The following is a 25,726-nucleotide window of genomic DNA, read 5'->3' on the forward strand; positions in this document are numbered from 1 at the left end:
GTTTTGTGTTGTGTTTTTCATAGATGAGTCCCTTCTCATCAAATGATGGGATTTGAATTGCCTTCTTTTTAATAACAGGAGAGGAGAGCGAGAGAGGTGGTGTCAAACAGACTGAAGGATGTTCCCTTGTTTTTCTGGAGGATGAAGATACTTGAGCCAGATGGTCAAAAACACTCATCCTGTTTGAGATAAGTTAGATGAGAAGGAGATGAAAACAAAGACTAATTTAATTTATGCTAGGGGAAAATCATATACTGTAAGGAAAATCAGCTACCAAAATTTTGGTATGCTAATGCATAGTTTAAAACATACATTTTCCCCCAACATAAAATGTTCATCTGCAAAGTTAGTATAGCTGAGCAATAATTGTAACTGGAGTCAAAGAATGGAACAAATAATGCAAAGTGAAGTTCCTTTCTAACACTGCAATCTGAAACAGCACGACTGGTATCCACCACCCCCATGAATACCACTGAGTAAAAAACATTTTCAAAGAAAAAGGAAAAAAATGAATTTACAAATGTAGAAAAAGAGACACAAACCTGCAGCTCGATCCTTTTTGTCGTTGTTGACAAGTCTGAGTGAGTGAATAAGTCAAAGAGTGTGAGACGGGGGAACACAGCAGTAGGAAGTCGTGGGCACAGAAGTGCCATTCTCTCCATTCCTCGACACTGAGGCTTCACTGTCTCACTCCCACTCTGGTCACTCACTTTGTTTGGTCCGTCGGACACTTTGTCTGTGAAGTCTGAGTGTGCAGTGTCTGATCACAGTGCAGATCACAGGTGGAAACAAGTATTTGGATCATTTACTCAAGTAAAAGTACCCATAGAACAATAGGAAACAAATGCTCCATTTAGAGTAAAAATTTCAAAATCTTAAATATTACTTCACTAAGGTATAATTAACGTCATGATAACAAACACAGTGATCCCAAAAGAATTGAGGATTGAACAGTTTAATTTTTGTTTGAACAAAAGAAGCACATGATCATCAAAAGAGGGTCGTTACACACCAACAGTTTCCTCACCATGTTGTCAGGTAGAAACAATGGAGACCAAAAAAAATATATACACATAGAGCAATACCAAATACTTGTTCTCTGTAAGCTTGGTCCATCTCGAATAATCTTTGCACCTTGAATAAATCACCTGCATTTATTCGGTACATATTGTTGTGATACAGTCACTACGACACCATTTTGGCACAGTGGCACTAACAATCCATATGCGTCTCAGCAGCTGCCATGCCGCCATCACCACAGAGAGGATTAAAGACCCTCTCCGTTGGCAACAAATTCATTGCACTTATGTCATTCATTTCACTAATTAATGCACAGTATAAATAAACTCCATGAAATATGCAAAGTGATTGTCAAATTACAAAACGTATGTAAAAGTTGGCACAAGTATAAGATGGCATGAAATTTACACTGGGATTCAAACACATTTCTAAAGGGTAACACGTCCTCCAATCATCTCACAACCTCTGTCCGCATGTATACTTCTCCTCTTTCTGCATTTGGATTCATTTTGAAAATTCTTGCCTCGGTTTTCCCTGATGTCTACAGCAAAAATCTGCAGAGATCAGAGAAAAGTTGGAATGACAGGACATTAGCTTGCAATATCGGATAATCTATCCTCCATCCTTTGTCTCTGGCGCCTTCTTTCTCTATATTTAAGGTGTTGGCTTCCATCCCTGTAGTGTCCCGGCAGGACCCCTGTCCAGATGGCCTGCTGCCTCGCCCTCTTGATCAGATCAGGGCATTGCTATCATCATCTCTGCAGTTCACACTGGCCACTAGCGGGTGATGCCGGACTGTTTTGTTGCTCCACTTATGGGCATCCTGCAGCCCGGGCTCTAGGAAGTACAGGCACGCTCCGAAGCCTGCCAGCACCAGCACCGACACCAGCAGGTAGAGGGGGACGAACCAGTCCAAGAAGAGCCACGACATAGCTGCTGTCAGAGAAAAGCAATGGGAGGGGTGGAGGAGGAAAGGAAAGAAACTGGATGGATGAGGAGACAGGGAAGAAAGACATGATGGAGGAAAGAAAGGAGAGGAGACAAGGGGGTAGATTATTGATGAACAGAGTTGTACTTATTACAAACATTGTCTCTCTTCTGCGTTAGATATCATGCATGACAAAAACTGCAGCATCTCAGTGTCCCATTATTTGCAGTCATTCCTCAGAAAGCCTTCCTGCTCCCTCATCACAATCACAAATACACGAAGAGGCGCAGGGATGAAGTAATGGCACCACACACCATTTCTATCAACACCTTGATTTTCAACTTGCAAACAGACACAGGTTGTTGTGTTGCATGCCCCCCCCCAAAAAAAAATTGTGCACGGTAGTAAATTGAGGCATTGTGCTTACCTTTGGACCCTGCTGAATCAGTGAGGTCTCTGTGTGTTTGATAGTATCTGATGCACAGCAGCCGCGAGTCAGAACAGTCATTCGATTATATCCAACGCTGCTGCTCCCACTGTTGCATGTGAGACGGCCAAAATCACAGGTGTTCTCTGAGAGGCACAGGAGACCGAGGCTGCATGCGGCTTCATCCTCCAGCTCCTGGCTCTGACGTTCAGAGGAGGGGTGGGGGTTGCCATGACAACACCCCTGCTGCTGATGGCTGAGAGGATGGAGGGAGTGGGAGGGAAAACTTATATAACTATAATCATTTTTTGGGGGGGGGGGTTGAGGGATGGGAGGGGGAACAAGCCCTTCAGATGTCTCAGGATGCTCGCCGCCTTGCTGCACGCTGCGTAAAATCAATTCCACTCCATTTAACACCGAGGCCATCACACAGTTTATGTGACATTGAGAGAGAGAGGTGGCCATTTTCGTGTGAGAAGCTCCTCTCATATCTTCTCCGGCTGACAGCAGCTGCAGTGTTTTATGGAGTCACTCCCATAAGTTTTTTTTTTGTTTTTTTTGCTGTGTGTGGTCTTGCTGCTTCCAAGACAAAGGCTGAATACAGAAACGGTGGCGTACATAATGAAAAGTTGTCATCCTTTTTAATGACTGCCATTTTTAGCTAATTCTGCACAAGCAGTGGATTTGTGAGACGCGGTCTAGTTAAACAGATTAGCTTCAAATAAAGAGCTGTGACATCTCAACATCAACAGAAGTGATGACATGACGTCCTGGCTTATGAGTTACATAAAGAAATAACGTTTACTTTAAACAGTGCAGGAGCTTTCAAAACTGGTTATTAATGTTATCTTTATATTACTGGTATTGTTTTAGTCATTTTAATAAATTATAAAATTATTTTTAATACATTTCACATCCAATTGTCTACATTAATCACTTTATAACTTGGACATTTTATTGAATATAAATTATTGTGAAATGATGACGACTAAAGACTCTTGAGCATTAGAACTGAAATACCTGTGAGTGTCTGTTTGTGTGATGAATGTAAATGTCTACCCGCACTGGTGTAAATTTTAATGATGAGCCATTTCAGTTTATTAGTAATGGGTTCAGTGGATGTTTACACACCGAAGCCTTCTCATTCCAAGTCACTGCAGGAACTTTATGGTAGTGTTCAAATAGTAACATATCTGGAGGGAAAATAATTGCACAATATTATGGTAATGAGGGCTCGGAGTAAACACGAGAAGAGTGTACAAACACTTAAAAGTGTGAAATCTCACAGTAAAATGTGTGTGTGTCTGTCTAATGCTAAGAGCTGCTGTGACAACAGTTTGGTCTGCAGGAGATAATAATTGAACAAACAAATCATTGGAGGGTCGACCACTGGATAATTGCGATGGATGTGATGACTTGCTGTTACTCCACCGTGTGCTGTATGAGAGAGAAATGAACATGAATAGAAACATGCAAAAGTTTGCAAATATCATTCTTAGATCACAAGTTTCTCTGTGATGTTCTGCATTTTTTAATTAATAGTTTACATGCAAATATTTGTGGCAGTCATTGGTTAAATATATATTGTGTACAAACCCCTGACTGCTAGGTAAAAGTGTAGGTAATCTATCTATATAGTTGATATTCATCAATCTAATTGAGTGGGCCTCGTTTTTAAATATCCACTGAATCTCTCTAAAAGCAAAAGGTCTTTTCTGCACTTCATTCATGTCTCTTTCAACAAAAATATCATAAATCAACACATTGAGGAAGCAATGATGTCACTTCATGGCAGCTTTTGTACACTTGTGAAAGACTCACACAGGTTCATCTTAAAAACAAGTGGATAACATGACTGAACTGTGTGCTGTGTGAATGTGATGTTTGTATTTTATAACTTGTGCTCCCTCTTGGTTGACAATGACGAAGCTTCAGTTCGCAGGTAGTCAGTCACAAGCGGAGCGATGACCTCGGGATTAGTCAGATGGATGTGATGATTGCCCGGTAACGTCACCACCTTGTGCTGAGAGAGAGAGAGAGAGAGAAACACAGGGATATTAACTGGACATATTTATCAAACCAACTCAAACTCATATTTAGTTGATAAACTCACATTTCTGTCCCGAAATATTTGGAGAAGTGTTGGAGTGAATTTCTTTGGGGCTTGTCCGGAATTTTTGCTATCACAGTCTTCTACTCTGGAAAAAAAGATTTCAAACGTATAAAGTTCAATGTGACAAGAGACTAGGATGAGGGTTACAGTATGTTATTGATGGACAACTAAATGGCTTCACATTGTTTGCTGGTTGTATTATTTATCTGTATGATCAATAGCTTACAGAACAACTAGAACAGACACTCGAATCCTCGACAGCAACTCCAGACTCTGCTCCAAACTGAGGCAAAGCATGTTTTTCTGAAAAAAAAAGAAAAGACATGAAAACACACCATCCATGTTCTAATTTATTGGCTGAATGATGAACCCCTGGTGTATCGAATGAGAGAGGAGGTGGTGAATGTTTTAGAGAGATCTGGAGGTTAGAAGTGACTCACAAAATTAACTCGCAGGTCTCTGGAGAACACAAATCCTGCAGAACAGAAACACAGTCAGCTGCCAGCACACAAGAGAAAGTAAAGTGAAATTTTGTTCCTTGCTGAGAGGAGAAGAAGAGATAAAGATGTACCTCCTTCAACTTCCACTAGACCTCGCTCAAACAGGATGTGCACAGACTGTTCAGACAGAGTCGGGTTTGCCACCAAAAGCCTGAAGGAAATAAAATATACCGGGCAACAGCTGAGTATACAGACAAAGCTACTAAAAGTCTAAAATTCCTTTTAAAATGGCCAACATTCGGAATAGTGCGATACCTCTCAACTGCCTCCTTGTACGTGTAAACTCTTCTCTTTTTTTCTGTCTTTTTTTCAAACTGAATCATTCCATCCATCCCCTGCCTCAACACCTCGGTGAGTTCTTTCTGCAGGAAAAGAGACAGAAAAGATGAGGTGATAAAGTCAAACACTTCTGACACAAGTGGAAAGTGGAGAGGAGCTCTTTTTAAAATATCAATTTTGCAGAGCAAGGAGAGAGGAAGATGAAGATACCCGAGACAAAATACAATAATACTGCAAGAATTGTTTTGGCCACTTGAATGATGATTAGTTATCAAACAAAACTTGAGGTCTTTTCTCACAAGCCTCGGGTTTTATTAAAACGACTCTGTTGTTACAGAATCATTTTCCGTCCTTGGATTGTTTTTTGTTTCTTCACAAACTCTGTAAAGCGGCCATGGATACCTTGAAAGACGCTTTATAAATCCAGGTCATTGGATGCAAAAGCATGCAAAGCATCTGATTTATATATATTTTTTAAATATGATGTATGTTCTAAAATTTAACCAGAGCTGTAGCTGTCACTGAAGAGCGGTCGTTAAGTAATTTGTATTTTTCCAGGGATTTGGGAGATTTTACAAATTGTAGGAACTTCTAATTAAAATATATAGTATAATACATATATTGAATTTGAAAAAAACTTACAGCCAACGTAATAATAAAGAATTAAATGATTAATTTGACCCTATCCAAATTTCGTTAAAACAGAGGATGTTGTTGAAGAGTTTAATGAATAAAATCTGACATTTTGCAAGATTGTCTTATGACGTCCAGTCAGATTCATCTCGTATTACTTCTAAGTATTTCTAATATCCTGGCAAGCCGCCTGGCATTGAATTGCATAAACCATTTAAACTCTGTAGTGAGTTTCTAAGACGCAAGTGTGTAAATTGTACCGTATCAGTTGGTAAGAATCCATAAGAGTCCAGAAATACGAGAGCATCCACCATCTCAGGATATAGAGCACTGAACTGTGGAAAAGACAAAATGGACCGTATGATGACAGAAAACAAAATGGTCAGTATGTGTGTTTGTGTGTGTGTGAACTGTGTGGAAAAAAAAACAGGAAAGACGTGAGAAATCAGCCTGAGGACAAACTTAAGTCACTTACTATTCCAGCGATGTCAGCACCTGTAAATATAAAAAGGCTTCAAATTATTTTCATTTTGAATTTGTTTAACACAGCAAAGTACACCACACAGAATTAGACACAGTCTATCCCGGTGGAGCACTCACCCATACTGTGGCTTATGATGGAGAATTTCTTCAGGTGCAGAGCTGCAGGAGTTAATTTCACAGATCATCAAGCAGACAGGTTCATCATCTCATCACAGACCACTTATATATATATTTATATATTTTAAGTTGTCAAATATCCTACTGTGGTTCAATCATGCATAAACAGGAACATCAATCCCTATAGAGGTCTGTCTGACCTCAGGATAAAACCAACCTGTGGCTAAAAATGACCTGCAGCTTCTTGCACTCACTCACCATCGACGACTCTGTGAACATCCGCCACGTACGCAAGTGCAGAGTACAAAACTCCAGCGGGGCGATGTGATGACCGACCGTGACCCGCCAGGTCCACCGCCACATACCTGCACTCTGAGAGGACGGACACATACACATCATAATTTTGTGTGGCAGTATATTTGAAGAGTTCATATTTATTTTGTTAAAAGTTACCTGGAAAGGTTTCGGTATGTTGTGACTGATTAAAGGTAAAACCCAACGGCAAATATGAAAACACCTATTTTCTTATTTGTCGTTGTGTTTTGTGAAACACAATATCATTTTTCATAAGAGTGAAACTGAGAGCTTAATCGATTGATCATTGAAGCCTAACTCTCTTCATGTCTTGTCTTTTTCATCAACCATTGATTTAGAATCAACTCAACGAATTTTCGAAAGATTATATATACTGATATCGCTCTCCCTATCGCAACGCGCCGCTGGTGTAGTGGTATCATGCAAGATTCCCATTCTTGCGACCCGGGTTCGATTCCCGGGCGGCGCACGTGTTTTTGCTACACAAACGGGTCATTCCGGAAAAATATCACCACACATCACTGACTCAGGGAACAAACCATTAACCAATGTTGTTGGCTGAACTTCTCATTGACTTCTTCTAGACTGGTGCGATTTTACCTCTAGGCAGCAGCGGGATGAGGGTGTCGAATGAACCGCAGTTGTCCGCCCAGCCGTGCAGGCAGAGCACGGGACGACCGTGGTCAGGACCCCAGACTTTACCCCTGATCTCTCCCCACGGGACCGGGACAGAGAGCTCCGACACTGGACACACAACACACACACACACACACACACACACACACACACGTGTACATTTCTCAGTTTGAGAACATAATGGAGCCCTGACATCAGGCCTGCAGCTCAGAGACTGGACAGACACTGAACAACACCTCGAAACGTTATTTACTTTTTATTTACTTAGCCCATATAAAATATTGTTGTGTTGTGTTGTTCTACCTTCTTTGTCCATCTGATATCGCACAGGGTCTGACGCTCGCATATCTACACAAACATCATCATCGATCATCCCAGGAAACATGAAACTCAACGGAGCGGAGACTTCCGTGATCCCCTGGCGGCCGCTGTGGGAAGTGTTCCCCCCCGGGCAGGGTCTTGCAGGCAGCCGCCTCTGCTCTGGACCAAGTGGACTTGGTCTCAAACTGTAGTTTCAAGTCTTGTTCGATACAGCATGATATTCATTTAGTAAATGATGGTCTCATTTTGAGTAAAATAGACCATAAAGCGCCGTATACATTGGTGCGTGGATACAGGGTAATTGACAGCAGGTACCGTCCAATCGGTGCACGGCTGCAGGTGTAGGTGGGCTCCTACGTCTGGTTGCAAAAAAAAACAAGATGGCGCTGTTCAAAATGCATTTTCAGATTTGGGGGGATACATTTATAAATTATACATTTATTCATAACACTTTTTAACAGAGATTTGATTGTTTGTTGCTTGTTTGTTATGTTTTGATATGTTTGAAAAGGTTTTTTTTTAAATATAGAAATGTATTTTCTTATGCGGTGGAACAGTAAAAATGGAAATTAATAAATCTCGTGGCACCCTTTGATACAATGCAATAACAAACGAGTGAAATCACGATATGGTGTCGAAGTACTGTGGCACTCGAGCACACACTCTTCCGTCCCACTGCTCACTAACCTTCGAGATTAAACATGACGAAACACAATTCAGAGACATCGTACATCTGTTGAAATATTTACATCAGGTAGCAGACTTCAGAGACACCTGACCAGCTACAGAGAATTTCAAACAGTCCTCAAAGAAATGTGATGCACTAAGTAAAAAAAACACAGCCTGCCGATGTACCAGCAGCAGGAAGTTCATGTGGAGCCGAACAAAGATTTTTATATTATTATTCTATGACATTTCTTAAAGGCAAACTCAACTCTACTGTGAGATCAATGCTAAATGATATTGACTTTAGGAGCATTAGCTTGACAAAATGTATCTTACTTCTCTAGCACTGGATATAAATGGCTGTAAATGGCCTTCATGGTTTGGCTGTCCACTGACTCCTGGTTGACGGAGTTGTCTCAAGTAAAGCTGTGACTGAACACATTATATAGCAGTGAAAATAAAAATAATTCACAAGCTGTGTTACTTGCTGGAGGGGGTGTGACAAAGTACTGACAATGCAGCGTGCGATTTTAAATGTTTTCTTTTTGAAGGAAATATAAAAGGATTCCTCCTTATTTAAAACTTTTAATTTTACTCTTTTAGCTAGAGATTTTGACCAGGCCGAAACTTTTTAATACCCCTGGGCTCCAGTTAATATATTTTGTAAATTTTTTTGAAAAAGTTTTGTTTTAAGTTATTCCCCATAACCAGGCAAAATCCATCCCTTGATGCACAGAACGGAGCCACAGAAAGTTCTAACACATCAAAGTTATGTTAAGATTGAGCTGAAAAGAGGTTAAGAACATACTGTACAGCCAAGAATCACAAAGTAGAGCTGACTGTTCTTCAACTGACCAGTATACTGAGGGTAAACCCATTTGATTTAGGCAACAACACAGCAACACACCCTGGCAAAACACTTTTTTTGCCCCACTACTGGTAAACATTGAGGACTCATTAGGCTGCTAACATGATCGTAGAGTTTTAGTCTCATTATCTTTAACCGTATGTCTCTTACATGTTATCATAAACCTCAAGTGTTATCTTCATGTAACCGCCATTGCCGACGGCATTATGTTTTCATGTTCCGTAGCACTCTTGCCGACGTAATATCTCAGGAAAGGTTAACTTGGCCTCAAGGATGAACTGATTAGAGATTGGTGATCAGAGGTTAAAGGTCACCGTGACCTTACAACAAACATTTTAGGCCATAACTCAAAAATACATACACTTATTACGACAAAATACATTTGATACCTTTTAATTAAATTCCTTGAACATCTTCACTGCATTTAACATTTGACTCTGGACAGACATGGATGTTAAAATACAACTTGACTGGTTGGCAGCTGAAAATACTGTAGGATGGTGAATATGGAGGTTTTAGAGCAATGGTGTCATTTTACCATTTAAATACACACAATGCTGTACAGAAGTCGTTGTTGACATGTCAGTTCATACATCAATAATACAACAATTTAAATGTTATGGCATTATTTTGTCGTCTTTGAAGTTTAATGTTTGTCCTTCTTTGTAAAGCACTTTGTAACAACTGTTTTAAAAGTTGCTGTATAAATAGAGTTATTAAAAAGTTAATATAATGCAGACTTGACATGAAGAGTTGATTTAAGCTAGATTTGAATTATAATATTCACTTCATAAGAAAGTTAAAAAATACAAACTGTGCTAAAAACACATTGAGGCAGCAGTGCAATGGTCCCTTCCATCACTATTTTACTGCCCTATTGGAGTTCAGTGTGAAACATGACTAGTATATTGTTTGTCACAACAGTCAAATCGACATCAGTGCAAATCAATATATATTAATATACTTAGTACAATTCAGAAGTGGTGGTTAGTTGATACTGAAAAGTGGTGTATGAATAAAACCAACCTAAAACCAGCTACACTACATTAACAAAAGGTTAATTCACGTTCAGAGTGACAGAGTGAGCTGGCCATATATATTTCTACAACTTAGACGTCAGTACGTCTTTCAGTTCGTCTGACTGCGCCAACACTTTGGTCCGCAAGAAGTCCGACACAAGGGGAGCCACGACCTCAGGGTTGTTCAAATGTATGTGATGATCACCTGCTACTCTCGCCACTGTGTGCTGAGAGAAAGACACAGACAATTAGACGTTAGAGATACACTTCAAACCTGCAACAACACAAGAGAACACAACATTGATATGATGAACTTGTTAACAAATAGATGCTTGTTTACACATCTGGCCATTATTGAGCAACGTTATGATTTATTTAGAGTCATGATTCTGGCCATCTGTTAAATTAACCTTCAAATATTTACTCTCATTGATTTCTGTTCTTGGTCTCCTCCATTTCCTGAGGGGAATATCTGGCTGAGTGCTCCACTGTTAGTGGAGTTGTTTGGTGCTGAGCAGGCTGTGATCAGTGGGTTCCTTCGAGGACTTTCTCTGAAAGGAGCTGCCTGCTGTGGCCAAAAACTGTTTGACACTTGACTGAGAAACTTTCTGTTGATGTTTTCTTTAACTTAGCACCCGTCTGTGGTTCAAACCAGATTCACCTCCAGCAGCTACAACAGTAATGTGCTGCTTTGACACCGATGCTCCAGTATTAGTCGTCTCATGATGTCATATAATACATCAGTCAGAGGGACCAAGCCACTACTTTTACTTTAATACTTTAGCTACATTTTGCTGCTAATAGTTAAATACTCAAGCAGTACTTTTACTTAACTGTATAGGTACTTTTACTCAAGTAATAATCATAGGTATTCTGTCGTGCCGAGCTTTTCTTTTGTCATCAGGAGAAATTCTGTCTATCACCAGCTGATGCACATCCTCTCATCATCAGCGTCATTTGACCAAGTGCTGTATGTAGGTCAGTGGTGAGGTTCACAGCTTTAAAAATCCATGCAGCCTTTGAGATATTGAGCTTTTTACTACACTGCTACTTTTGCACCACTGCAGCACAATTACACACACACACACACACACACACAGGCTTAAAGGCTAAAAATAAACACAAAAAGGTGCAAGTGCACCTACTTCACTACAGAAACACTCACATTTCTGTCCCTATAGGCCTGGAGAAGTGCTGACGTAAATCTCTTTTGATCTTGTTCGACGAACACTTTCTCAAAGCCGTCCTCTGCTCTGAAAAGACAAAGGAAAAAAGAAAAGAAGTCATCTATATTTAGGCCGGCACAATGTTGTATTGTTGTAGTTTGGTACATGCAGTGGTCTGTTGGGCGGGGGCAGGGACAGAGAAAGACTGAACGAGCTGGTAAGGAGAGCCGGCTCTGGACACCACCGACGAGGATCGTAGCCAAACTAACAACACTCATCTAATGTGCTGAACAAACCTGCACCACTGTCCTGCCACACTGTGTTCACACTGTGCTCTGTTCATTATCACCCTCCGTATTTATATATCTATATATCTGTCTATATGCCCCCCACCTGTGCTCCTGCTGTAACAAGTACATTTTCCCAGCTCAGGATTAAGAAAGTCTCATCTTATGGAAATGTGAAACAAAGGAGTCTCCTACAGAACAACCAGGCCGGAGGCTTTTATGTTCGACTGCATCTCCAGACTCTGCTCCACACTGATGCGCACAATGTTGGTCTGAAATCACAAAATAAAAACACAAGGTACCAGAGTTATATGGGCTTCATACGACACCTTGGGGAGAAATAAAGAGGTAAAGTGATGAGCCGTTGCAGTTCCGCAGTAACCCACCAGATTAATACGAAAGTCTCGGGTGAACACAAATCCTGCAGGAGGAAAACGTATACTTCAGGCATAAGAGGAGAAAAAAACACAGTGAGACTATTCAAAGAATAAAAAAAAATTTTCTAGGGAGCAAACATCACAAACATCAAGGCAGAGAGGAAGAGGATAAAGATTTACCTCCTTCGACTTGAACTAGACCTCGTTCTAAAAGGGTGTGCACAGACCGTTCAGACAGAGTCCTGTTTACAGCCAAAAGCCTGAAAGAAATAAAATATTTATTTTTTTACACCAGCTGCACAAACAAAGTTACTGGACGAGTGGATTTTCTGCCGTCATCTTTAAACCACCATAAACAGGATGGTGTAATACCTCTCAGCTGCTTTCTCGTATGTGTAAACTCTTCTCTCCTTCTCTTCTGTCCTCTTCTCAAACTGAAGCATCTCGTCCAACCCCTTTCTTATCACTTTAGGAATTCTTTTCTGCAAAAAAATAGACATAAACCATGAGGGGGGCTTTTCAGAAAGACAGACACAACCCTTTGTGATATACTATGGAGATGAGTTATGCAATGATACAATATGAATGCTTAGCAGTTGACATAAAGGACAAAAACTGTGTCACTCTCAATTAGACTTGTGACTAAGAGTCATTAAATGCATACATGCATGTAAATTATTCAAAAACACCTAAAAGACCATTTAAGTCTTGTTGTTCTAGGTCCCAATCATCTCACATGCAGTCTGACCTCAAATTCAAATTCTCTTGGGGTAACCAGAGACTGTTCTCTCCTAGGTGGGCTGCTTGAACCCTCATTGGGAAAAGCGGCTCCAATTAATTTTCTTAACCAAACTTGAATTACATGGACTCTGGAGCTTCTCCTCCTTGTGCCTAGTCTGTGTGTTTTCCTCTGAGAAGTCACAGACGATGGTGTTGCTGCTGCAGAACTGCAGATTGGTTGAAGTTGCATTAATATTCATGGAAAAAAAAAGAGAATCAGTTGTCCACCTCTCTTGAAACTGTCTGTCCTCCGGGTGAACCATTCCGTTACGTTTGGAAAAGAGACATTTTGGTGTCGGGTGCACCCAAGGACACTTTGGTGACTGCTGTTGGTTAAAGCTTAGATTTCAGTTGAAAAGTTGTGAGTGGCTAGTGCTCCCCTCTCCCGTCTAAAGGAGACCAGATGTTCCCTGTCGCTGCTCCCACGCTATGGAAGAGTTTCCCTTTCCACATCAGATCTTGTCCCACTATCGATAATTTCAAGTGCTGCCTCTTTAATTTTGCTTTGTGTGTTAAAGCTCATTATTATTTTATTGAATTTGTCTTATTTCATTATTCTGTGTTTTTTTTTTTCTTTTTCTGTGCCTTTACCTTAGCACAGATTTTGTTACTTTTTTTTCTCCTTAATTTTTACATGCTTGTGTTGCTTTCCCTTGCCTGGATTGTGAAGCACTTTGGCTCCTGTTGTTTTTAATGTGCTATATAAATAAATTTGACTTGATTTATTCTAAACACGTGAGACCTTGTGAAATGAGCTAATATGCACATTATTTATAACAATAAATTATATATATTTTTATTAATTATATATATTATAGTTTGAGACCACAGTTGCATATTCTAAGCTCATTCTTCACTCGTTACAACAAAATAGCACATTACAGCCCTGTCGTGAAAAGTGTTACAGGATTAAAAATTGTTACAGTACCACATCTGTAGGTAAAAATCCAAACGAGTCCAGCAGGATGAGAGCATCCACCTCCTCAGGATACAGTGCACTGAACTGTGGAAAAGAAAATACAGATGCAAAAACACAAAACAATCTCTGGAGATCAGGTGAAAACTTTTTTTATTACCGTCACTTACCATTCCAGCAATGTTCCCACCTGACGTTAAAAAGAAAAAGAAGACACATGCTGTAAATTTAACATTTAACGAACCCCGGGGATATTAATTGCTCTAATTCTGCTGCACTCACCCATACTGTGGCCTATGATGGAGAATTTGCTCCACTGCAGAGCTGTGGGAGTTCATTTCACAGATCATCAACCAGGTTCAGTATCGCATTATAGAACACAGTCTGTTTTTGGTCGGAGAGACAACATCCCCTCTTTTCTGCATTAATATGCTGCAGTGGTGTATTGATGCAAAATTGCTGAAAATCATTAAACGAAACCTGCAGTGGTCTTAAGAGGATTGTTATTGTCGTAGCTTAGTTTCCCTAATCATCCGTGTCGTCTGCTGAAAACACTGTAAGGCGTAGCTGAAAGCACCAACCTCTTTAAATCAGTAAAAGAAAAACCTTGACAACAAAATAAATCTGACTTTATGAATACAATTGGATTCTAATCATCTCTTGGACAAAAAAGTCTTTAAAAATTTTCACATGCCACAATACTGTTACATTTTTCATGAAATAAGTAAAAAGGTTTTTGTCCAAACAGTTTGCATACAACTGTGTCCACATCCCCGGAGGGAAAAACACCATTTGATTTGAATAAGCGTGGGGAAACATGCTTCTTGAACTCACACACCGTCAACGACTCTGCGTACATCCATCAGATACAAGGGGAAGGAGTAGAAAACTCCAGGAGGACGATGAGATGACCGGCCGTGTCCCGGCAGGTCCACTGCCACATACCTGCACTCTGAAAGGACGCACAGAGAGGAGTGACTGGCACTTCAGAAAACAATTACCTATATTTCATACTTAAAATCTTTGGAAATGGTCTTTAGGTAAAAGACAAGCATGTATAAACTAACTTTATCTACATAAATCAAAGCTGGAAGTGAAGAAAGATTTTTTTGGTCTTGCGAATCCATTTTAAAGCCCCAAATCTAACTTTACTGGGAGGGTTTCTTGTAAGTGTGATGCGTTGAAATTAGGGTGCTGAGAGTGGTGTTAACATTTTACATGAAGCGGACTAAACGTCATTAATTACCTTTGGGCAGCAGCGGAATGAGAGTGTTGAATGTACCACAGTTGTCCGCCCAGCCGTGCAGGCAGAGCACAGGACGACCGTGGTCAGGACCCCAGACTTTGCCCCTGATCTCTCCCCACGGGACCGGGACAGAGAGCTCCGACACTGGACATACAACACACTGTTTTAGTAAACCCACAAAAAGGACGGAGGCCGCCACGAGCCTCCATCTTACCACTAATATAAACCAAAAGATATAGTCCATCAAAGAAAATTTTTTGAGTAATTGTACAAATCATTTGTCAAAGAAAAGCTGGTTTTAGAGCCACCAACAGGATCATCTGTCAATGTCCCCTTGGGCTCTGGATAACTGTGACTGATATTAATACTTACTCAAAGCCAAATATCATGTATCAGTGGGGTTGCAGTCAGCTAATGATTATTTTTTATAATTGATGAATTTGTTTTTAATAACCAAGTAATCGTCAGAACCCTTAAAATGTCAAAAAATTGTGGAAAAATCCACATGAAACATTCTGTGAGTCCTAGAATTGCTTTTTTGGGGGCTCATCCAAACCCCAAGATGTTCAATCTACATTGATAAGACAGAAACATGCAGCAGATCTTTTATGTTTGAGAAGCTGGAACCAACAGATTTTTGGCCCCTCTCCCCTTCCCAAATATATTCAACTTACTTTCACAGAAGTTATTACTTATCTGCGACTTGTTTCTCCACTGGCTCAGACTATCCCCCCTTGCTGCTGTAACAAGACACATGTTCCCACAGTGGGACTAACAAGGGATGAGCTTATCTTAAAATCTACATTTAAAAAAAATGCAGCTTCTCGTGATCTCAATAAAAATCTAATATATGAAACATAGACATGTACACGAGACAGGCTCATATCCACTGTGTCCTGTGTTACCAGACACAGAACACAGCAGAGCCTTGAGACTTGATTCATTTGACAGTTTAACCTCTGTACACACTCTCTCACACTCACACACACACACACACACACACACACACACACACACACACAGAACCACACTCTCTCTCACACTCTCTCTCTCTCACACACACACACACACACACACACACACACACACACACACACACACACACAGAACCCCACACTCTCTCTCTCACACACACACACACACACACACACACACACACAGGGACACGTTACCTGCTTGTTTCACTGTGCTCGTGTTCAGGTACCTGACGCCCTTCAGAGCCTGCATCATCTTGGGAAAAAACCTCTGCCGAGCAGCCACTGTGTTTAAAACATACAAACTAGAATTATTTAGGTTTTTACTTAAGTTTTTCCTCCTTTGCAAAGAGGAAGCTACGAACCTCAGCTGATCTCCAGCCTCCTTCTTCTTTTCTTTTTCTCCCGTTTTGTTGGTGAATAGCAACCAAACGGAGCATTATCGCCCCCTACAGGTCAGTTACAATGTCCTCATATCCTTCTGCTCAGTCCAGGGTATTGATCTGTTCTATGGTATTGATATGTTATCAGTCCAATATCCAGCATAAAGTCCTTGCGTTCTGACAACCCGTCCCTTGTCTTGTAGAGTTTTATAAAGATATATTTAAAAAACCATCACTGTCAGAAATTAGTGTGAAGTTTTATACATGTAAGATCTATGTTTTTAACTGGGTTGTTTTTAAACACAAACGATGCAAAGCTGAAGATGCTATTGGAGGACCCAGTCAGGCGGAGGGCTGCAGTACTCTGGACCAATCACCGCGCTCAGAGGAGGTGAAAGGTCAGGGCCCTACCTTTACTTTCAACTGATGAGAGTTTACCAGCAGAGGGCGCAGAAGCCACTGAAGTGATCTCCACTTTCATAACACAACCTGTGAAATACGGCTCTGTGCAATACTGCACTACATTGTCCATTGTTTTGATCATAGTGTCATGTATTATGTTATTGTAACAAAGAATAAGCAGCATTGTGTTGTTGCGGCTGGTCGAGATGGAGACAGTTTATCATTTTAATTTGGTAATCTTTGCACACCAGAGTAGTTACGAAACTTCTCAAAAGTCACTTAAAATCCCCTAAAAATTTGATTGAAATCGATAGATGTATATGTAATATCATCATTGTTGAATGCAACAATGTGAGTCGCTTTGGACAAAAGCGTCAGCTAAATGAATGTAATGTAATGTAATGTAATGTAATGCAATATAATATACTTTATTAATCCTAAACTGGGAATTTTTTTGTAAAAAGGTGTTTTGTTTTTTCTAATACAGTATCATATACTTTATCTAGCCATTTCCACTCTTGTAATGTGAGGCACATAATAACTTTTGTTTGGAAAAATGTTATATAAATTAAGCTTTCCATACAAATAAACAAATGCAAATGAAAACCACATGATTGTTCATACATTAGCGGTACAATAAACCCGTTCGTTGCAATACAGTCAATTTGACTGGGTTGAATTGTGAAGTTTTATTAGTTATGATCCACTGAACTTTCCCTCTGTGAAAATGCTCTCCTGCATCCAGCTGACATATGGGAAGAAAAATGAAAACACAACTACATTATTGTATCAATAAAACACAAACATAACCTGAAGGAGGAAAATCTGTATATACAGTAGATGTCCTCTTCCCACTGGAGGCTTCTCTCCCTTAAAAGACTGTAACTCAGTTCCCACCTCACAGCAGAGCAGTGAGGGCCGACGCTCGTGCCGGAGGCAAAGTGTGGCGTCACTTTGTCTTGGGCAATGGTCAGGAACTCTATACTGAAATATAAACACAATGCAATATTGAAGCAAAATGCTAATTATAGTTTAGTAATTTATGTCTTTGTTTTATGTTCATTTTACTATACAGCTAAAACTGTATGTGGTGGACAATATTTTAGAAACACTTCTTAAGCACACCCTGGTTCAACCTTGGCACAAATGTCATCTTACAAACCCTTTGAATAATGAACTAAACATATTAACCTTTATATAGGTAGAATTAATTGCAGGGCTTTAAAATTAGACTCCATTGGCCTCAGATAAACCATGTAGAAATTGTATGTATTCTACTGTGTTTGAATAAAGTCAGTAGAGTAAAACTACTACTGGTACTGCTGTTTGCATATCTTTCAGGTAAATATGACATGGTCTTTATTCAAATGAGATTACGCTGGCCTTATAACGGCTCAGAGAGATGAAACAGGAAATCACAAAGATGCCCCGAGGGACTCGTAATCACTCGGTCTCAAACACTTTCAGATTAACGTCAGAGGCATCGTGAGCATTGTAAGAGACGTGCGGGGAGAGAGGTCGTCGGATGGGAGGGCCGGAACAGTTTTTGGCGACAGGACAGAGGGAAGGAATATAAAAGGTCAGCTTTGGGGAGGGGGGCAAGTCAAGCCGAGAAGAATTTGACATAATCACACAGGATATTTTACTACAGGTAGGTACTGTCTATTTGTTTTTTCAAATAACTTTCACAATAGAATCCTAGAACATTTCCCATTTATTGACAGAGAATGAAGCAGATTTTTGTCATAATTTGATATTCAGAAGATCAGGGATAACAAGAAACAAGACAAGAAAGAAATCTTTTTTGGATATTTATCATATATTCAGCATGCAGAGAAAGCCCTAAACCCTAAGATAAAAGATAAAATTAAGCACCTCAACAATATCAAAGTCACCGTATTCAAGATAATTTTGCTCACTGCAGTCTATTTAAAGTTTCTTTATTTTGATTTTGTTACCTGCTCTTTACAACTCTGTGAAGGTTTAAGAGCGTCAAAATCAACGTTGCATTTGATTTCACTGCACATAAATTAAGCGGGGCAACATTGAGGCCACATTTCAGAATGAGCGAGGGCAGATGTCTGCCTCTGTCTAGTAATTAGTTGCCCTTGAATTGAGTGGCTTTTAGCTGCCGGCCATCAAATCAAACAGCGAAAATGCCATGGCCGGAGAACAGGATAACACAGCTCCTGTAACTCAAATAAACTTCATGTGATCAGGAGACTTTGTTTTTCTCAAATTTGTCCTGTATTTTGTTCTGATTCTCAGATCATGACTGACTTTGACATGGTTTTGAAGCACTGGGGTCCAGTGGAGGCGGACTACGCCAGCCATGGGAACCTGGTGCTGACCCGGTCAGTGGCTCTGCTAAGAGAAATACAGCCTGTACTCCGCTCAATCAATTCAGTGTCGTCAGAGGTGGCTCCGGCCCTGGTGGTGTATCATCTCTCATTTCCTTTTCTTTACAGCTTATTCACAGAGCACCCAGACACCCAGAAGCTGTTCCCCAACTTTGCCGGCATCCCTCAGGGAGACCTGGCTGGTAACGCAGCCATTTCTGCCCACGGTGCCACGGTGCTGAGGAAACTTGGTGACCTGTTGAGGGCCAAAGGAAACCACGCTACCATCCTCAAACCTATGGCCAACAGCCACGCCACCAAGCACAAGATCCCCATCAATAACTTCAAGGTGAGGTTGGTGGACATGCAGGAATATGTTAATACATGTAGCCCATCTTAATTTGATTCTTTCCCACATGTTTTCTTTTTAACTAAGAGTTTCTGAAGCAGTTACAACTTGCTCTTTATGTTCTTGACAGCTGATAACCGAGGTCATCGCCAAGGTGATGGAGGAGAAGGCAGGACTGGATGCAGCCGGGCAGCAGGCCCTGAGGAACGTTATGGCCGTTGTCATCACTGACATTGAAGCAAACTACAAAGAGCTGGGCTACGCCGGCTGAAATTGAATGTGACACAAGTCATGCCGGGGTCAAATGATGAGATTTGAATAAATAAATTAGATCACTGATTAGCATCACCGTAAATCGCAGCTCCAGATGTTGAAAGATCACAAAGCACATAAAAAAACCTCAACAAATGTAAGAGTCATTGCAGGATCACTGTACTAGAGTGTGTTTGATTGTTCTCTGCTCTGTAATAAGCATGGTTTATTACATTGATTTAGACATATAGACATCAACATACTGTAAAGTTTGATCACTTATCATCAATAAAACTCTTTGTTGCTCAACTCCGGTCATTGTTTTTTTACAATCCCAAGCGTTATCGATTCATTTTCACAGTTTTTTTTTTCATTAATCATATTCATGCTTTATAAATGAAATAAAAGTATGAGAGAGCCAATGCAACACTCTGTAGGAATCAGGTCAAGAGACTAAAACTATTCACATCAAGTGCTTGGACACAAACACACACATGCACGCGCACACACACACACAAAAATGCACACGTGCACATTTCCACAAAACTCCACTTGAGCGCCCTCAACCCGCAGCAATGTCCCCAACGACTCACACGTACGCCGTCTCATTCTTAGTCACCTGATCCATGTGGACATGACGGTGCAGAGTGGACGGCGTGAATTCCCTTTGAACGCAGCCATATTTGGGACTTGACCACTTCTGCGACTTCCTCACCGTTTAATTGCTCCAGCGTCAACAATAAATATCTCCCCTGAACCAACTCTGACCTTGCCGTCTGCATCGCATATCATTTCTAGATAAAACCCTCTACTCTACTTCTGTACTTTTTGGTGACGTCGTGATTCTATATGAAGCCATTCGACGTGAGGTTAATCGACACTTGTGACACACAGGCGATCAGAGGCATTTGTTCTTAAAACTGAAGTTTAGAAGAAGAGCAAAAAGCAAATATTTGAAAAAGTAAAAAATTAAGAGAAACTCCACAATTGTCTCACGCCCGCTCAGGTCTAACTTGGGACCTGATGATCGGACTGCATTGTCATTTTATCTTAAGTATGTGGACGGCAGTTCAGTAATGTACAACCAAGTTAAGTCTGAGGAGAGGTGAGACGTACTGCGATTTGGAAATTTCATTATTAATTAATCTGTGTAGCATATCTATAAATTTCATTTAATGATATTACAGAGGATTTTTAAAAAATATATATAGTTGATATTATAATATATTATATTAAAGTGGGAAAAAAAAACATGGGAAAAGACACGTGAGAGACTGGAGCCAGATTTTTCAATTGGATGTTTAGCCATGATGTAGCAGGGCTCCGACAACAGGGGGATGACGGAGCTCTGACCCCGTCTGAGGTGATTATAAAAGGTAGTGGAGCTGCTCTGTTGTGTCAATGCCACATTAGAGGTCATTCAGAGTTTGTTGTTTGTCGACTGGTCAAGTGTTGCTGTAAAACCGCCAAGGGAGTCAAAGATACTGGTGTTATCATTGACATTCCTCCGTCCCACTGACTCCCTGTTGTCCTTTCAGTTTGTGACTCGATGCCAGTGCTTGGTTAACATGTATGATGGAGAACTGCCAGGGTAGCCCGGTTATTTATAGTGCTTTGAATTAGTGCAGACGTGACACTGGGCACAGAACCTCTGCTCTCACTCTGGGGGACACACCTCTGTCTCCCTGACCAGCTGACCACTGAACTGTGCTCAAATTCGCACTTGATTACATTTTTTTTCTTTGTGACAAAACAAAAAACAACAGTAAAGTACAACCACAACAAATGCCAGGCACGAAGTCATCCACATAAACTTCTAACAGACCTAAACATGATGGGATATGTTAACCTGATTAGTAACTAACTCAATAAAAAGGTAGGGTATACAGTGAAAGGAAGGCTAATTACATTTTAAACAGTGAAGATGAAGACAGAGGCCACAAGGCACCATTCTTATTCTGACAAACACTTCATCCATTTAATCACATTACTATGTAAGGATCATTTATCAATCCGGGAAGGAAAGTCAATCTTCCCTTCTCATGAATCTCTGTTGATTTCAAGCCAATTAACTGTAGTTTGGTCAGTTTGTAAACATTTACGAGTGTCTGCTTTTTTTTTTTGGTGTGACAGTTAATAATTTCAGGAGATATCGATACCAGTATGACTGATCCGACCTCCGCTCAGGTTGAAGGTGGGAACAGTCAAGTCACCAGACTCCACAAAATAAAGTTGTAACTTGTCCCGTCAACGCAGGTGAACCAAGGCAAACAGGGGAGTGAGGGAGATGACAATCAAGCTCCAGCTGTACACGCCCACACAGATCTGAGAAGAGGTCAAATCAGCCAAAATCAATAGTTAAAATCATACATGTGCATTTATCATGATTGTTTAATGGATTATACACAAAATATTACATTTGTTGCTGCTATATGCTAAAACATTAGACCCTGAAACTAAAACATATTTTCATTTTATTTACATTTCCCGAAGTGACATGTCCAAATGTCATTTGTCTTATTTACATTTTTTTAATATGGTTCTTGAATGAAAGATGAATTATATGCTGCAGCAGCTAGAAGCCAAAGCATGAATATGTGATGTAAAAAGAACAAAAGGAAAACACCAGGCTGATTTGTTTAAACGGTGCAGGCGACCATAGCAAATAAATATACTGTTTAAATGATAAAGTCAGAGAGGATCAGTCACAGGAGCTACTCAAAGCTCGGCTGGTCGATGTCCAGGGGCACCGTGCACCGAGTCAGGCTGGACAGGTAGAGCGATGTAGCCATGGGCACAAGACCGGCCGCCACCTTCAGGATGGTCATCAGCCTCTCCGCGGCATTGGTCACACCATCTGGTGTCTGGAGGGGAGGAACATCACACACGGCTGCTTTTACAGAAACCAAAAAAGCACTGCAGAGATATTTGGTGTTATTAAGGGGCAGAAAGTGGATGGATAAAACAATTAAAACGATTAATTCAAGTTCATTTAAGAGTTTTTTTTCTCAAATCGACACAAAGAGTTTTGTATCTACTTTAGCGACACACCGTGTGGTGTTTTAGGCTTAGTTCAGAGGCAGCAATAGAACATTTCTACATTGTAAAAATGAAATCTAAGACATTTTACCTTCTGAGACGCCCACCCACTTTTGAGGACCCTAAACTCATTGCTTGTTAAGACTTTTCATCACCGGCCCACTGGAGCCATCAATAAGCCAAAAGCGAGGAGTTTTCCTCACGCAACACTGCTACACGTGACTATCTTTGAAATGGCCACTCAGATTTAAACCTGCCCCATGTTCGTGAAACGAGTTGAGACAAACCTGGTCCTCTGCAAACAGCAGGGGGCAGTGGAGAGACGCTGCGAGCTTTCTGACTGCGTCCAGCTGCTCGGTGGGGACTGAAGCGTTGCGAGCTACAAAAGCGAAAGACAATTTTCCAACGAGTCAGAGATGAATAAGGTATATCAATTGTTAATCCATTTTTGCTTCGTTTCAGTCTTTTGCTCCTATTTTATTTATCTTCAGGATTGAAAATACTAAGAATTTATTCTTAGTAGCCATACCATTAGTGACCATGAAGCAGACTTTTCCCAGGAAATATCCGGGGTCCAAATATTTCAGGGACGCTTCTGCCGACTGGAAGCTATTACAAAACAAAATAATACAGAAAATGTCACAATCGACTGTTGTTATTCATTCACACTTGAGAGAGAGAACAGTAACCATTAGTGATGAGATCAAATAATACCTAGACCAAGTCCTTTTCTACAAAATGGTGGATTCAGACTTCCAGTTTAATACCAGTGTAAATGTCTGTGAATGAGTTTAAAATCGGTGTTGGAATCAAAATAAAAAGTGAACACAACGATTTGTCAGAGTAATTAAATAGTTCTATTCAACAAAGCAGTAGCAGCTGTGCAGTTAAGTTTGTCTAATAATTAGATCACAGATCGGCTGACATTTACACTAATACGTATGGTTTAAGAGAAAGAAAAATTACTTTGGGTGCAACATATATTTTCAGTCAGTATAACTGAAATTACCACAGGAATTTAAGAAAATAAATAACACAGGTGAGGATGTCAAAATTGTTTATGTAAGGATTTGAGATTTACCTGAGCTCCGAGGTCAGGTTGATGATGAACACCACCAGGTCTATTCTAGGACGACTCTCCTCGTTCTCCAGGGGCAGAGGGAGACTCTTGGCTAATCTCCTGATCGGTACAATAAATCAGTGTATTGTCAGGAGGAGTCATTGTCACCTGTCAGTCATGCAGTGTTCACATCGAAGGGAATGATTCCGTGTTTACAACTTTGAACCTCTCATGTCATCAGACAACACAGAGATACATGGGAAGGCCGTTCAAATGATGCATATCAACATTACTACACTTTAACATTGAGCTGTATTTGTATTTAAAATGTCCATGTTGGAAAGAGGATTTTGCAGATTTCTTTATATGTTTCCATAACTAGGAAATTCGAGAACATAAGGATCCTCCCCGTCGGGGAATCGAACCCCGGTCTTCCGCGTGACAGGCGGAGATACTGTCCACTATACTAACGAGGACTGGATACACTCGGTACCGATAGGCAAAGTTTTAAATATGATAACACCGTTACACATAGAACCCGATAACAGACTGGAGCTGAACCCTCACCCCCCCCAAAGTGTGCAACGTACCCTTACTGTTGAACACAGTTGATCAGATCGCGCCCAATCTATCAGTTAGCCCGTAAAAATCCGGCATTATGAGCCTTTCAAAGTCATATTGGTGCTAAGGTGTGCCGATATGAAAATGTATTTTATTTCACAGAATAAACAATGCGGGAAAGTTGCGCATTTATGTTTAAAATTAACATTAAAAAGTTTATTTTCTAAATTCAAGTTATTAATGTTCATATATATATATATATATATAAATAAATATATATATATATATCCATATAGGTATCTACAGTAAATCTAAACTTAAGAAAGTTTGATTATCTATAATGAATTGTTACTGGATAAAATCTGTACAGTTGCGCTGGTCAGATGTTTTCAGATGTTTCCAGGTGTGCGGGGCTACTTGATGATGATGATGTCCCGTGTCAGACAGTGGACTTTGAAGCAGACGGAGAGATACTCACACATTCACAGTGAAAGCTGTCTCCTCCACCAGAGCATCTGCTAAACTCTGCTGAAACTGCTCCTCACCTTCCACCAGCTGCAGGGGAGAGAACCACACAATGAACCTGACGATGGTGACACAGTGCCATTAAACGATAATCAATGAATGAAATACTACAGTATTCCTTTAAATCTGTTGGATGTATTTTTTTAAATCGGGACAGTATAGACAGTTTTCTATACTCACTCAAGGTTGTGAATAAAAACTCAGCAGTGTTTACATTCTGAGCAGCCTGGTTCAAATCGTTTAGCCTCCATCTGACGTCATGTGCTGTATTCAGATGAGTGTTTTTCTATCCGGTGTGGCAACAGAGTTTGCTCATGCTGTTAGGTTCAGCAAAGCTTTTTTGCCCCCATTTAGCAGAATTAGTAACATTCTTTGACGCACAGGTGAAATGGCTTCAGTCCAAAACAACTCGTATCTGCCTTGATGGATGTGTCTGTTGTATTGATCACAGAGAGAAGCTCTGCTGCGCTGCGGCTCAGTTATTAAAGATAAGGAAACGGACTCACCAGGATGTTTGCTGTGTTCAAACCGGGAAGTTTACTAAATGGCTTCAGCAGCGACATCTTGACTTCAACAAAAAAAACTCTTAAAAACAGTCTCGGTTTGGTGAATGTGGTAAATAAACCCAGCGTTGTTCCGGGTCTGCTCAGCCCATCTTCTTCTCTCGCGCCTCTTTTTTACGAACGTGCGTCTGACGTCACGACGGTAGGACGCCTTCCCCTTCATGGCCGGTCATCTCCTGCCC

At 40.4% G+C, this 25,726-nt stretch overlaps 4 protein-coding genes and 2 non-coding genes across 6 annotated transcripts; 2 read left to right on the forward strand and 4 right to left on the reverse strand.

The window, feature by feature from the left end:
• Positions 1–3,882: 3,882 nt before the first annotated feature.
• LOC118313047 (serine hydrolase-like protein) lies at positions 3,883–7,929 on the reverse strand. The gene is made up of 12 exons (XM_035638255.2): positions 7,755–7,929; positions 7,416–7,559; positions 6,759–6,872; positions 6,501–6,542; positions 6,376–6,395; positions 6,161–6,235; positions 5,244–5,350; positions 5,060–5,139; positions 4,929–4,963; positions 4,715–4,791; positions 4,489–4,573; positions 3,883–4,398 (listed from the first exon to the last, which is right to left on the reverse strand). The coding sequence occupies exons 1-12, from the start codon at positions 7,834–7,836 to the stop codon at positions 4,267–4,269; spliced, it is 993 nt and encodes a 330-aa protein (XP_035494148.2). The 5' UTR covers positions 7,837–7,929; the 3' UTR covers positions 3,883–4,266.
• On the forward strand, positions 7,214–7,284 carry trnag-ccc. The gene has a single exon. It is a non-coding gene; the product is annotated as a tRNA-Gly (tRNA).
• A 1,754-nt stretch (positions 7,930–9,683) lies between the features above and the next one.
• On the reverse strand, positions 9,684–16,547 carry LOC118312974 (serine hydrolase-like protein). Its single transcript, XM_035638087.2, has 13 exons — positions 16,437–16,547; positions 16,270–16,356; positions 15,098–15,241; positions 14,690–14,803; positions 14,134–14,175; positions 14,022–14,041; positions 13,864–13,938; positions 12,528–12,637; positions 12,336–12,415; positions 12,165–12,199; positions 11,974–12,050; positions 11,491–11,578; positions 9,684–10,552 (listed from the first exon to the last, which is right to left on the reverse strand). Exons 2-13 carry the CDS (start codon positions 16,325–16,327, stop codon positions 10,409–10,411), a joined length of 987 nt encoding a protein of 328 aa, XP_035493980.2. The 5' UTR covers positions 16,328–16,356; positions 16,437–16,547; the 3' UTR covers positions 9,684–10,408.
• Positions 16,548–18,373: 1,826 nt separating this feature from the next.
• On the forward strand, positions 18,374–20,105 carry mb (myoglobin). The gene is made up of 4 exons (XM_035638264.1): positions 18,374–18,507; positions 19,125–19,210; positions 19,325–19,544; positions 19,675–20,105. Exons 2-4 carry the CDS (start codon positions 19,128–19,130, stop codon positions 19,813–19,815), a joined length of 444 nt encoding a protein of 147 aa, XP_035494157.1. The 5' UTR covers positions 18,374–18,507; positions 19,125–19,127; the 3' UTR covers positions 19,816–20,105.
• Positions 20,106–22,169: 2,064 nt separating this feature from the next.
• On the reverse strand, positions 22,170–25,671 carry pane1 (proliferation associated nuclear element). The gene is made up of 6 exons (XM_035638263.2): positions 25,488–25,671; positions 24,935–25,011; positions 23,917–24,015; positions 23,365–23,444; positions 23,123–23,214; positions 22,170–22,660 (listed from the first exon to the last, which is right to left on the reverse strand). Exons 1-6 carry the CDS (start codon positions 25,542–25,544, stop codon positions 22,511–22,513), a joined length of 555 nt encoding a protein of 184 aa, XP_035494156.1. The 5' UTR covers positions 25,545–25,671; the 3' UTR covers positions 22,170–22,510.
• On the reverse strand, positions 24,300–24,371 carry trnad-guc. Its single transcript has one exon. It is a non-coding gene; the product is annotated as a tRNA-Asp (tRNA).
• Positions 25,672–25,726: the final 55 nt, after the last annotated feature.

The sequence above is a fragment of the Scophthalmus maximus genome, chromosome 8 (assembly GCF_022379125.1).
Source record: "Scophthalmus maximus strain ysfricsl-2021 chromosome 8, ASM2237912v1, whole genome shotgun sequence".
In the NCBI taxonomy this organism is placed as follows: Eukaryota; Metazoa; Chordata; class Actinopteri; order Pleuronectiformes; family Scophthalmidae; genus Scophthalmus; species Scophthalmus maximus.

Bases quoted from the DNA above. Each gene is read 5' to 3' on its own strand.
- LOC118313047 (XM_035638255.2), bottom strand. From the start codon at position 7,836: ATGTTTCCTGGGATGATCGATGATGATGTTTGTGTAGATATGCGAGCG. The intron at 4,792-4,928 runs GTGAGTCACTTC...TTTTTTTTTCAG, and splicing joins GAGACCTGCGAGTTAATTTT to AAAAACATGCTTTGCCTCAG. The intron at 4,399-4,488 runs GTGAGTTTATCA...TCTCTCTCTCAG, and splicing joins AAATATTTCGGGACAGAAAT to CACAAGGTGGTGACGTTACC.
- LOC118312974 (XM_035638087.2), bottom strand. From the start codon at position 16,327: ATGATGCAGGCTCTGAAGGGCGTCAGGTACCTGAACACGAGCACAGTG. The intron at 15,242-16,269 runs GTAACGTGTCCC...TTGTATGTCCAG, and splicing joins GAGCACAGTGAAACAAGCAG to TGTCGGAGCTCTCTGTCCCG. The intron at 13,939-14,021 runs GTAAGTGACGGT...TCTTTTCCACAG, and splicing joins GTGGGAACATTGCTGGAATG to TTCAGTGCACTGTATCCTGA.
- mb (XM_035638264.1), top strand. From the start codon at position 19,128: ATGACTGACTTTGACATGGTTTTGAAGCACTGGGGTCCAGTGGAGGCG. The intron at 19,211-19,324 runs GTCAGTGGCTCT...TTTTCTTTACAG, and splicing joins GGGAACCTGGTGCTGACCCG to CTTATTCACAGAGCACCCAG. The intron at 19,545-19,674 runs GTGAGGTTGGTG...TGTTCTTGACAG, and splicing joins TCCCCATCAATAACTTCAAG to CTGATAACCGAGGTCATCGC.
- pane1 (XM_035638263.2), bottom strand. From the start codon at position 25,544: ATGTCGCTGCTGAAGCCATTTAGTAAACTTCCCGGTTTGAACACAGCA. The intron at 23,445-23,916 runs GTAAATCTCAAA...GTTTTGTAATAG, and splicing joins AACCTGACCTCGGAGCTCAG to CTTCCAGTCGGCAGAAGCGT. The intron at 22,661-23,122 runs GTTTGTCTCAAC...CCTCCCCTCCAG, and splicing joins TGCTGTTTGCAGAGGACCAG to ACACCAGATGGTGTGACCAA.